The sequence below is a fragment of the Pleurodeles waltl genome, chromosome 3_1, assembly GCF_031143425.1.
Source record: "Pleurodeles waltl isolate 20211129_DDA chromosome 3_1, aPleWal1.hap1.20221129, whole genome shotgun sequence".
Taxonomy (NCBI): domain Eukaryota; kingdom Metazoa; phylum Chordata; class Amphibia; order Caudata; family Salamandridae; genus Pleurodeles; species Pleurodeles waltl.
The window spans coordinates 1,923,106,275-1,923,119,204 of record NC_090440.1 but is presented as its reverse complement, the minus strand read 5'-3'; the positions used below and the strand labels follow the sequence as shown (position 1 = coordinate 1,923,119,204).

Below are 12,930 nucleotides of genomic sequence, written 5' to 3'. Positions count from 1 at the left end.
AAATAGAGCAAAATTCTACAGAACATGATTGGAGTACGATTTTTCCCCAGCTTACACACAGCATTCAGCACTTAATGCAAAATGCACCCTCGCATCACAAATGGATGTGTGGATGCATTCTGTGCTTAAAAAATAGGGCTAAATGCCAAAGAACATAAACAGCAGCGCGAGCAGCCACTCATGCTCTCTAAATGTGCTCTTGCAGTAGGACTCTTAATTACACAAGCGCACATAATCTGGTTATTATTGGTAATTATGTCAAAGAGTAGTGTGGGGTTATCAAAATGACTTTGATTCCTATACCGTAATTGAAATTACGCCCGGACCTACTTGCAATGGATCAGTGTCTCAGGCACCAAACCAGGCCACAAAATTGTTCCAGCATCCATCATAGATGGACAACATGGTAGGGCATCTGGCAACAAGGATAACATCCACTACCTTGGTCCATAGACAAATCTGGAAGGGAATATCATCACAGAGCTGATGGGTGTGGGTCAAAGGCTGCCAAAGGGGCCATGAAGAGTGGAGGGTAAAAATAAATTGTCAAAATGGGGAAGAGAGGGCCACAGGCAACTAGGAAGAGGAAGCAACAGAATTAAAGGTAAGAAAGGAACAAGTAAGGAGGGGGGAAAGAAAGATACATAGACAGGGAAAAAAGGGTAGACAGAAGGAAAACTGAAAGGATGTAAAGGTGAGAAGAAAGGAGTATGAGTAAAAGAAAGAAAGGAAAGGTAAAAAAGAAAAAAGGACCAAAGGAAAAGGCGGATCACTGGAACAGTGACAGTTCGGATGCTTGCAAGGGCAAACAAATGGATGAATGGAAGTGAGAAAGTTTGGCTGGAGGGATGAAAAGATCAATGGGTGAAAATATGGAAGGATGGATTGAAGGGTCAGAGTTTAGGTAATAGGGTGGATGGGTGAAAGGATGGATGGATAGTACGAAAGTCGTTGTAATAAAGAAAGTATAGCTAAAATGGTTGATTGGTTGGTTGGTTGGATGTAAGGGTGGATTGGTGAAATGATGGATGCATGGGGGACAGAGTAGATTGGGTGGAAAATCAAAGGATGGCCAGATACGTGGAAGGATGGATGGTGATTAGATAGAATGGTGACAGGAAAGATGGCGGGATGGGGGATGGATGAACAGATTAACAAGAGGGCAAAAGGACGAATGGATATGGATTGACAGTTTAATAAAAAGATGAATTCATGGAATGGTGAAAGGGTGGACGGAAAGCTATAGAAAGGAGGGACGGGAAAGTGAAGGTTGACTATAAATGGGTACGTGGGCGGATTGAAAGATGGGTGGAGAATGGATGGAAGAAATTGTGAAGGTTGTGCTTGCTCGCTTCAAAGTGGGGGTTCTGGCTACTCCCGTGAGTTTAGGACCTCGGTTTTAGGAGCAGGGCTCTGAGTTATTTTTCTCTTCGTGTGAGCACAGTTCTGGATTGGTTTAAACGCTGGAAGCATTGGATTTGGGTAACTGTATTTTGCCCTTCTTTAATTATACTTTACAATAATGCCTTAGCGCCAGATGCCCTACCACAGATATGCGTAAAGGAAGTGGGTGTACGAGTACGTTATTGTAATGACAGACAGGAATCCGCTTTCCTGGCTGGTCAGCATTAACAATATATAAGCTGGCACCACTATTTCATGGTTCTAAATTTTAAAAGTCACTGCTATATTTGTATTAAGAATATTAAAGCTCAGTGAGCCCCCCACCCAGCGCTGTTTCAATAGGAGGGCTGCCAGCCAGCTAGCACTCGGTCTGTGATGTTTCCTGCTCCCTATCCTTCAATGGCAGGAGGTATCTTTCTGTTGAGGGTGGTCGGGGGCTCTTCCAGTCAGGCGGGGAGATGCCCCGCTGACTGTGGATTGGGCTGGGCAAGACGAGTGCTCCAGGTGTCAGACAGACTGAGTCTCCGGGGTGGGGGTGGGGGCCAGGGATCAAAGGCAGCCGCGGGGGTGTGGGGGCAACGGATGGGCCGATCTCTGAACTGGATATAAAGTGCAAAGCCGCCCGGGCGCCTCAGGGAGCGACAGCATCACCAGAGTCAGCGAGAGTCTAGAGCGTCATACCCTCTCTGGCACTGATGCCAGGGCACACACGACGGGACCCCAAGACCTTTCTTGTGATTTACCGGACTCTACGAGAAAACACCGGGCGGTAAAAGCGAAGGGTCCCGTGGACCGTCTGGCGCTGGGAATAGCTTTTCTGCACTAGGAGTACCGGGCGGTAGGGGCAGCATCCTCCTGAATTACCGGACGCAGAGATAGGAAACTACCGGGCGGCACAAGCCCCCACCTGGGCTTTACGGACAGCAGGAGCTCCCTCTGCAGACATGGCACATCTGGGCACGGCTTTCTTCAGCCCGGGGGAGTTTGCCCCCTGCCACCATAATCTCAAGAAGGAGCAGCATGTGTCAGGTAAGACTGATGAGACCTCATTTCCCTTCCCTGGAACCTCTCACCTGAAAAAAACATCCTCACCCTCAACTCAGAGGCCCAGACCCTCGCCCCTGACATCACTCCACGAGGGTATCTGAGGCTGTACACTTCTCTGGTGTGAAGGCAAGCCCACGTGCCCCATTTCAGCCCCATGCTCCCTTTCACTGACCCATCTCTCTTTCTAATCTAACTCTCTTCAAAGACCCCCGCCCCCGGGTTGAAAATGCACTAATTTCCTCTACTAGTCCGACTGCCCTTGCCGCGACTCTTCCCACTGGTTTCACCCTCGTCCGGATCAAACATTCGCTCCCACCAAGCCTAACTTTCAACTTTACCCAGCAGTATCATCGCCCGCCACAGTTGCACCATAGCAAACTCTCTCTGACCAAACATTAACCCTGCCCGAACTCTCATCAAAAACCACACTCTGAGCCCCGACCTTCTCCTAGTCCCAACCCCCGGACCTTTAGTCTGCCTCTCGTTCCATTGCACCCCCTGCCTCAAGTACCACTTAATCCCGGAGTTTCCCCCAACTCTTTACCCGTTTTATCTCTGCCGCTAATCCAACTCCCATGTACCCAAGCTCTTGCCCCTGCTCCTGTCTTGACCCTTTTCCCAGATGTTCATCGCCCCAGCGCCCCTCTGGCCAGCGCTTGTTACTCAGTGGTCCCGCAATGCCTCCCCTCAGCCGGTAGTTCCACCGTTTGATCCAGGTCGGAGCAGCACTTTTAGCGAGCAGCGCGGCTGTTTGTTGCATTTGGGTGTCCCCTTTTAGCTTGAGTAACTCGCCCATCCTAGTGTGCACCTCAGGGCGGTCTCTGGCCGGGGCAGTGTGTGGATGCACGACCGGGCAGGGTGCAGGGCTGTCCGGAGGGAGAATACTGAAGTGTCAGCCTGAGAATGGGGGTGCAAAGCACTTAGGAGAAAATCGGGGAGCTAGTCTGTAAACCGAATCAGGGGGGCTGCCGGGCTTGAGAGGTAGATAAGCGGTCCTACAGGAAGGACTCTCGGGAGAGTAGGGGGTGCGGGAATGCATGGTGCAACATATGAGACAGCGTGTCTCTTGTTCTAGGACAGGTATGATATAGCAAGTCATATGTTCTTTGACTGTGAGGCAGCATGCCTTCTGTTCTAGGAAACATATGAGAAAGTATGTATCATGCTCTGTGACAGATCATAAGACAGCATGCCTCATGTTTTAGGACAGTGTATATGAGGCAGCATGTGTCCTGTCCCGGGACACTGTATGAGACAGCATGTCTCCTGTTTTAGGGCAGGTATGAAACAGCATGTCTCATGTTCCGCGGAAGTATATGAGATAGCATGTCTCATGCTCTGTGACTGTATGAGACAGCATGACTTCTGTTCTAGGACAGTGTAGGAGACAGCGTGCGCCCTGTGTCCAGACTGTTCCACAGCGTCACAATGCTGCCAGGTTCACTCTGTTTCAGCTCTTCCGGTCTCTTTCTGAAGCCTCTTTAAATCTCCTCTCTTTGGGTTTCTTCACTGTGGTCCATTATTCTACCCCTGTGTAGTTCCATCTACCATGAAAACAGTGCTTTGTGTCGATAGCTGTGCCCCACTCCTAGGGGTTCATTTAACAGTTACCTTAAAGACTTGCACGTCATCTCTTGAACTCGTGTTTGACCTACAAATCAGTTGGATTAATAGTCTGAAATTCCTGCAGCTGTCAAAGTGCAACCCCCTTGCCCCGCACACCCCTTATTTGCTTTGGTATTGTATTCAGGCCCTGGCCTGCAGGAACAGTCGCGCGCCATTTTCGGGCTACCCCAATCAATCAATCAATCAATCAGTCGCATTTATAAAGCGCGCTACTCACCCGTAAGGGTCTCAAGGCGCTGGGGGGGGGGGCGGGGTCAATGCTCGAAGAGCCAGGTCTTGACCTGCCTTCTGAAGTGAAGGTGGTCTTGTATGGCGCGAAGGTGGCTGGGAAGGGAGTTCCAGGTCTTCGCTGCTAGGTAGGAGAAGGACCTGCCTCCGGCGGTGGCTTTGCGAATGCGGGGTACGGCTGCCAGGGCTTGTCCGGTCGAGCGTAGGGTGCGAGGAGGAGTGTAGAAGGAGACGCGGTGGTTGATGAGTTCTGGTCCGCGGTTGTGCAGGGCTTTGTGTGCGTGGGTGAGGAGTCTGAAGGTTATCCTCTTGTTGACTGGGAGCCAGTGGAGTTTCTTCAGGTGACCGGAGATGTGGTGGTGGCGGGGTATGTTCAGGATGAGTCGTGCGGCAGCGTTCTGGATTCGTTGAAGTTTCCTCTGCAGCTTGATGGTGATGCCGGCGTACAGGGCGTTCCCATAGTCCAAGCGACTGGTGACGAGGGCGTGGGTGACGGTCTTCCTGGTGTCGGTGGGGATCCAGCGGAAGATCTTGCGGAGCATGCGGAGGGTGTTGAAGCATGCTGAAGTCACCGAGTTGACCTGTCTGGTCATGGAGAGGGAAGAGTCCAGGATGAAACCGAGGTTGCGTGCGTGGTCGGTGGGTTGGGGAGTGCTGCCTAGGGCGGGAGGCCACCAGGAGTCGTCCCAGGCGGTTGGTGTCGGGCCGAGGATGAGGACCTCCGTTTTCTCTGTATTTAGTTTAAGCCGGCTGTCTGTCATCCAGTTCGCTACTTCCTTCATGCCTTCGTGTAGTCTGGTTCTTGCTGAGGTGGGGTTGTTGGTGAGGGATAGGATGAGCTGGGTGTCGTCTGCGTAGGATATGAGGTCGAGTCCGTGTTTGCGTGCGATGTTCGCCAGGGGGGTCATGTAGATGTTGAAGAGGGTGGGGCTGAGGGAGGATCCCTGGGGGACGCCGCAGATGATCTCCGTAGCCGTGGATCTGAAGGGGGGGAGGCGGACTCTCTGAGTTCTTCCGGAGAGGAAGGAGGTGATCCATTCCAGGGCCTTGCCTCTGATGCCGGCGTTGCTTAGGCGACATATCAGGCTGCGGTGGCAGACCGTGTCGAATGCTGCAGAGAGGTCCAGGAGTATGAGGGCCACGGTTTCTCGTTTGTCGGTCAGGGATCTGATGTCGTCCGTGGCTGCGATGAGGGCGGTCTCGGTGCTGTGGTTAGCTCTGAAGCCGAACTGTGAGGGGTCGAGTGAGTCGTTGGTTTCCAGGGCGGTGGTGAGTTGAGCGTTGACGATTTTCTCGATCACTTTGGCGGGGAACGGTAGGAGCGAGATGGGCCGGAAGTTTTTGAGTTCGGTGGGGTCTGCTGTTGGTTTCTTTAGGAGGGCGTTCAGTTCGGCGTGCTTCCAGTTCTCCGGGAAGGTGGCGGTGGAAAAAGATGTGTTGATGACGTCTCGGAGGTGGGGTGCGATGATGTTGTCGGCTTTGTTAAAGATGTGGTGCGGGCAGGGGTCGGATGGTGATCCTGAGTGGATGGAGTTCATGACGCGGGTGGTGTCCTCAGTGGAGGTTGGGTTCCAGGTGTGGATGGTGGTGTTGTCGGTGGCGGGTTCCGGTGGAGGGTTCGTGTTGGTTGTGGTGAAGCTGTTGTAGATGTCGGTGATCTTGTGGTGGAAGAAGGCTGCGAGGGAGTCGCAGAGGTCCTGTGAGGGAGGGATGGAGTTGTTTTCGGCGTCGGGGTTGGAGAGCTCTTTGACGATGCCAAATAGTTCCTTGCTGTTGTGGGCGTTGCTGTCTAGTCTGTTCTGGAAGGCTGATTTTCGTGCTGCGCGGAGGAGTTGGTGGTGTTTGCGGGTGGCGTTTTTGAGAGCAGACATGTTTTCGTCGGTCTGGTTGAGGCGCCAAGTCTCTCGAGGGTGCGGCATTCTTTTTTGGAGTCTTTGAGGTTGGGGGTGAACCAGGAATTTTTCTTGTGGCTGTTTCTGTTTGCTTGGGTCTTCAGGGGGGCCAGGAGGTTGGCGCAGTCTGAGATCCAGCTCGTGAGGTTGTTGGCGGCTTTGTTGGGGTCTGTAGTGCTGGTGGGTGGGTTCTGAGAGAGGGTCGATGTGAGTTGTTCCAAGGAGATTCTGTTCCACTGTCTTCTTGGTGGCTGTTGGGCGTGGTGGTGTACGTTGGTTTTCTTGAAGCTGAAGTGGACACAGCTGTGGTCTGTCCAGGAGAGTACGGTGGTGTGGCTGAAAGAGATGTGTTTGCTGGAGGAGAAGGTGGGGTCCAGCGTGTGTCCGGCGTAGTGGGTGGGGTTGTTGACTAGTTGTTTCAGTCCCAGGTTGGCGAGGTTGTCCAGTAAGGCGGTGGTGTTGTTGTCGGTGCGATTCTCCAGGTGGAAGTTGAGGTCCCCTAGGAGGATGTAGTTGGTGGACGGGAGTGCGTGTGGGCTGATGAAGTCTGCGATGTCTTCGCTGAACTTTGTGCCTGGTCCCGGTGGTCTGTATATGAGGGTGCCTCTGAGGGTGGTCTTGGGGTCGCTGTTGATTGAGAAGTGGAGGTGCTCGGCGTCGGGCAATGAGTTGTCGGTGTAGGTTGAGATGCGGATGGAGCTCTTGTGGGCGATGGCGATGCCTCCTCCGGTGCGGTTGGTACGGTCTTTCCTGATGATTTTGTAGCCGTCGGGGATGGCGATGTCGGGTGCCGAGGAGGGGTTCATCCAGGTCTCGGTGAGGAAGGCGATGTCCGGGTTTGTAGAGTCGATGAGGTTCCACAGTTCGATGGCGTGCCTGTGGACGGATCTGGTGTTGACCAGGATGCATTCGAGGTTGTTTCCGGGCGAGTCGTTCCTGTTGGGTGTGGTGTGAGTTCGTAGGCAGGTGAAATGGCAGTTGCGGCAGGTGAAGGGTCCGTGGGTCCGCTTCGGGGTGGCGCGGCAGCAGCCCGGCGTGCGGCCGGGGTTGAGAGCGGTGAGGAAGGCGGAGTTGTGGGTCAGGCGGGGGAGGTGGGGGTTGCGGGGGCCAGGGGTTGTGGCGCTAGGCGCGGACGGGCGCAGACGGGCTTGACTTAGGCGCGCCTTTGGCGCGCCAACGGCGCGGCCGCCATTTAAGGGTAGCCGGGGAGGAGGGGTCAGCTGGGAGGCGGGAGGCGGGGGAAACTGGAGGCGGGAAAAGAGCGGCGAGGAGGCCTGGAGGCCTGGGGAAGAAAACGCGGCAAAAGGCGGCGAAGCAGCGGCGGTAAAAGAACGGCGAGAGGCCAAGAAAAAACTCTAAGGGGAGGGGCTGAGAAGAGAAGAGGGAGGACGGCGGGGGGGGGGGCACACGGCACTCAGGGGCACTCAGGCGCACTCAGGGGCACACGCACGGGATACACGGGGAAAAAGAGGAATCCAGTCAGTCCGTCACACAGGCACTCGGGGGTACACGGGCAAAGAAGGGCACACTCGCACACACTCACAGGAGGAGAACGGAGAGGAGGGCAGTCAGGGACTGGTGGCGCTGTGTGAGCAGGGGAGCGACCTACCCGAGGGTCAGTGGTCGCTCGGCTTTCAGGGCCTGTATGTAAATGTTACTGGCCGAACCTTACAAATGTCCTACAGAATAGGGTTAGAAATAAGGCCATGTCTGTGGAAATAGATAAAATAAGGTGCTTCGTTCCGAAGAATTTTAAATGTCCTCCAAATAATCGAATTGGTATATCGGAAGCCACGCTGGGGTGGGTGGTGTTCAGAGGTAGAATATGCCTGCTAAGTAGTTACTGCGACCGATGTCACCAGCTGCCCCAGAGATGGTGTGGACTGGAAACGTCAACTAGGTAGTGGCCAGATATAAAACATCCCAGGGTGCTGGTAAATTCGGAAGTGCTTTTTGCCTCGAGCCACAAAAACATTTGAAATTGTCTGTCTTCATGAACTTAATTTGCCAACATTTTTGCACACGCGGGCGCTACTTTATACAGTTGACGCACTAATGAGGCTACCGGTGTGCTTGCTGGTGCACGAGTGGAAAGTGGCAACAGATTACATAAGAACACCAGTTTAGGGGTTGGCACACACCTAGCTGCAGGCAGCATGGCTGGCATGGGTTAGAGCTCGCATGCCTGCTAGCTGGCATCAAATGTGCTGTTGTCACTTCACACTCACGCAGCCTTGTGGTAACAGGAGTGTCTTTCCACCTCCCAGGTGTGCGACGAGCTGGGAAGGCGCAGTATGAGGATCCAGAGAACGAGGTGACTGCATCACTTCAGGGGCAGAGGAAACGGAAGAGGACCACCTTCACCAGGGGACAGCTGGCAGAGCTGGAAAGGGTCTTCGCAATGGTCCCCTACCCAGACATCAGCACCCGGGAGGAACTTGCAGCTGTCACAAAACTCCCAGAGGCTAAAATCCAGGTATGTTTGAGACCCCTGTTCTATGTACATATTCCAATAGGATATTAAGCGACCCTAAGGTCTACTCAAAGTGCGGGGACTGGAATGGGACGAGTTATAGGGAAATGAATAGATAGGATAAAATAGCAGACATGAGGGAGGAGGCCTCTGGATGGAGTGTACCCCTGGCCAACATCACACTGGACAGTGCAATGGTGCATTGTGAATAGCAGGACTCACGTCTCTGCCTGAGATTACTGATTGAGGAAGTAGGGCGGGCGTTTGGGAGGAGGCCAGAGGAAACAGGGGACAAAAGACTTAGAAGTCAATAACAAAGCCGTCAACAAGGCGTTGTCATAGTTAGGAATCCAGAGTACGGTGTTCGAGAGATACCTAAGCATACCATTTGAGCCGTTGACAGCTCCGTGGCTCTCTAACCCACCCCTCTACTCTCTACAGCCAGATCTCTCATACTGCCTCTCCCCGACAGGTACCTTTACATAGTGCCCACAATTGGAAAACGGGAGTTCTGGGGGCATGGGGAACGGTAGGCTAATTGTTTCTGTTGGGGCACTGGTTTGTCAGAAGATAGAAGCTTCGTGGTGAGAGGAGGCTTAAACCACAAGACATACTAAGTCTCAGCAGACATCTGTCCACCAATTCTGACCTGCTAACAATGCAAACAGCCAGCGTTATTCTGAGAACTCAAACTTTCTAACAGAAAAAAAAATCTCTGCTCATGCAATGTCTAACCATTCCCATCACCAATTAACCAACTGTGAAAATGAGTGGAATTTTCTTAAGCGCAATTATGCAAAAATTCACAAATACACAAAATTACTTGTAATTACACAAAATGCAAAACTGTAATTTAGTGCTTTAGTGTAGTTCAAAATGAGCCCTCAGGGCACAATGTGTGTTTAAAAGGTAGTGCAAAAACGCAAGTGCTACAAACAACAGCTTCTCTCGGTCCTGTTGCTCACTTGTTCTTGTGCTCCTGCAATGTAATTTTCCCATGAACAGTTGTATAATTACACAACTTGGCGGAATGATGGATTTTTGCTTAACAAGGCTAACACAAAGTTCCTTAAATTATGCAAATTACACCGGTATAACTTAAATTTCACCCAAGCTTACTATTTACGCTACTTGCGGTCAACTATCCAAGAAAAGGCAGCACATTCTTCTTTTCCCTTGGGACTAAATCTGGAACTGATGCTGAGAATCCCTCCAAAACATCAAGAACATGCCCATATTGAAAAAACTCTAAATGATTACTGTACCTAAAGCAGCATGTCAAGGCATAGATGATCACCAGTCTAGGATCAAGTGCACTTGGAAATGGGTCATCCGTCACTACTCAATCACCTGTCCAAAGATCTATCAAAACATTTACCCAGCCATCATCTGCCCATCACCCACTTAATGAAGCCATACATCAACCCATGGGTTTGTTTATTAACCCATACTTCCATCGGTCCATTGATTCATTGGCCCATCTGTATATCCTTCCACTGATCGTCAGTTGTGGCTGTCAGGCTCATGCTAATGGCTGAATGTGCTTTGTTCACAGTGAGGGAAGGAGACTGGTAAGGCTTCAACGCTCCTATGAGGGCCTTTGCACCACATACGTGCCCTAATGTTAGTGTGAATGAGTAGTGCAGTGAAAAGGAAGGGGTGCGTTTTGGTGAATTCACTGGTGGAAAAAAAGAAGGAGGTAGGACATTTGGATAATCTAGGGGATTTTGCAAGGTGGAAGTCCAAAACTCCTTTTGATGGAACGGTATCGATCTCGCTAAACTTCAGTCCCATGGGTAAAATTCAAGACAGGAACAGGGTTTAATGATTTAGTAGTATCAGCCTACTCCACTGTGCACCATATCTACCTCCTTTCCATATCATGTTGCAGCTCATTAACACAATTTGAGCACTGTGCATTAAATATATGTTGGGTTTTGGGTTATTTTATTTCTTTCTAAGCTTTGCACTAATGTTGCCATATTGTCCAGACACTTAAGCTGGAATGGAGGGGACAGTGTAGTACATGTTCACATTTTCCCTTTTCCAATAGGGATAAATCCCATCCAGAACAGAACCTACAGTCTTTTTATTTTCAGTTTACTTTAGTGAATATTTTCTTGTTGCACCATTGCACTCACCCTGCCAGTGTAACAATCTGTTTTGTGTAAGTTTTTTATGGTATGGGCTTTTGGAGAATTCTCCACAAGTATTGGCTTGAGCGATGCTTCCCCATTCATCTGCTCTCAACATTTTCAACCTGTACCCATGATCGCTTCAGATCCCTTCTGATTCCTTGTATAATTTTTTCCAGGTCTGGTTCCAGAACAGACGAGCACGAAGAATGAAGAGCGGGAAGCTGGACCGATCCATGTACAAGATATGCTCATCCACCCACACACCTCAGCTAGGGCTCCTGCAGCCCTTCTCCAGTTCTCTTTCGGAGCAGAGATACAGTCATAGGGAGCCCTTGGCCACAATGCAGCACTCAGACCCCAGGATGCAGTACTTTGACCCCAGAATTCAGGACCCGGACACCAGACTGCATCACATGCCTGATCTGAGCCTACAGGGGACTTCCCTCCAGCAGTGCCAGTATCAGTCCTTCTCAGACATACCTCCAGGTCTCCCAGAGCAGCACCTATGTGGGGAGAACACTTTGCATTCCCAGCAAACACTATCACCTTTATGCCAGGATGGAGCCCACTGGCAGAACTTCAACTCTTTTGATGGTAATGTGGATGGTGCAGAGAAGCGAGTTATCTCTGGGTACCAGCCTGAGGTGTACGGGGCAGAGTTCACAGACTTTGACCAGATGGTGTCCTCGCAGATGCCTTGTTGGGAGCTACTCCCTCAGAGCAGGTCTGAGCACGGTCAACAGACATCCCTGAGCTTCATCTCGGATCTCATTTACAATGCCGCCATTGTCACTAACTTTGGAGATTCTTAGGGCAGTGGGGTGTAACACTGCTGAGGGATTCTATTTATTTGGGGTAAAGGTGCACAAGTGATACAATTTGCAACGATGATCAACAAATATCATAAAGGTAGCAACAGCAAATAGTATCATTAAAGAGTAAGTGTTTCATGATCCAAACCTATCTGATTAACAAAACCAAGACAGTGGGAATTTTCTCTATCAGGTATAAGCACAGACACACTAAGGGGACACCGACTGTGTAATCATGCTCTGTATTTACTGAAAAAATAAAATGTAGAGGTTTTTTTTAAAATTCAATATTTGAAGCATGCTGGTGAATGCCAGTGGGAACAGAATCTGTATAATATATTATAGGTTCTGGTGTGAGGACATTATGCAAGACATCAACCAATTAGTAAATAATACAAATAAAAGGTCTTGACTTTGGGTGTTGAATTTGTTATTTTTTTTATTTCAAATGTATATTCTTTCCAGAATCTACATTGAAAGATCAGCCAACATATTCTGGCGCTCTTCATGTGCTCCCAACTATTTAGAGGCTTACCATGGCTCTTTTGTTTGTTGTAGAATAATCTGTCTACTTCTTACAGTTATCAACTAAAGTCTTTGTTTGTACTTTGCACAAGTTGATTTCATCAGAAGGAACAAGCCTTCTAGTGAGATGCCTTTTGCTTGGAGCATTATAGTATCAGAAAGCCACATATGCCCTGAAGTAGTTCCATGAAATGGGACGAAACATATTGGCTGAGTCTTTTAATGTAAACCCTTAAAGAACTTGTATTTCAAACAAAAAAGACACTATAACCTACAAAGACCTTCTATTTGTACTAGCTAATAATGGACTGACTTCTACCGAAGTGCACCCCCGTCAGAAATCTATAATACATTTCTAACTATCTTTGGATAGAAGATTTGGAGAACTTTTGCAGCTGATATGTAACAACATGAGCTTTGGAGGAAAAAGTCGTTTGCCACAGATGCAATTTTATATTCAGTCACTCTATAATAATGCGATTATGGCTAGAATTCCATAGGAGTGCATTTAAAATGTGATGGAACATATGTATAACAATGCTGCGGACATGCTCCCATTGACACACAATCCTGGAAAAACATCCGAGAAGAGATATCTTTTTTTTTTTTACTTTTCTATTCAGACAATTTCATAAATCCACTAAAAAATAAATCGCGGTGGCATGCACACGCTTATCTTTGTTTATTCATTTGCTCTAGACTGAAAGTATTACTGACCTCACAACTCCATAAAGTTGTTTCTATTTCAGTGAATGTCAAAATGCAGCTAGCAGCAGCCACGGGCT

General features: G+C 49.8%; 1 protein-coding gene across 1 annotated transcript; it reads left to right on the top strand.

Annotated features, from left to right (window-relative positions):
- The first annotated feature begins 1,992 nt into the window (after window positions 1–1,992).
- Window positions 1,993–12,730, top strand: SEBOX (SEBOX homeobox). The gene is made up of 3 exons (XM_069221432.1): window positions 1,993–2,433; window positions 8,465–8,673; window positions 10,985–12,730. The coding sequence occupies exons 1-3, from the start codon at window positions 2,349–2,351 to the stop codon at window positions 11,618–11,620; spliced, it is 930 nt and encodes a 309-aa protein (XP_069077533.1). The 5' UTR covers window positions 1,993–2,348; the 3' UTR covers window positions 11,621–12,730.
- The last annotated feature ends 200 nt before the right edge of the window (window positions 12,731–12,930 follow it).

Excerpts from the sequence above, each read along its gene's own strand:
- SEBOX (XM_069221432.1), top strand. The coding sequence starts at position 2,349 with ATGGCACATCTGGGCACGGCTTTCTTCAGCCCGGGGGAGTTTGCCCCC. Across the intron at positions 2,434-8,464 it reads GAAGGAGCAGCATGTGTCAG|GTGTGCGACGAGCTGGGAAG; the intron begins GTAAGACTGATG and ends TCCACCTCCCAG. Across the intron at positions 8,674-10,984 it reads TCCCAGAGGCTAAAATCCAG|GTCTGGTTCCAGAACAGACG; the intron begins GTATGTTTGAGA and ends AATTTTTTCCAG.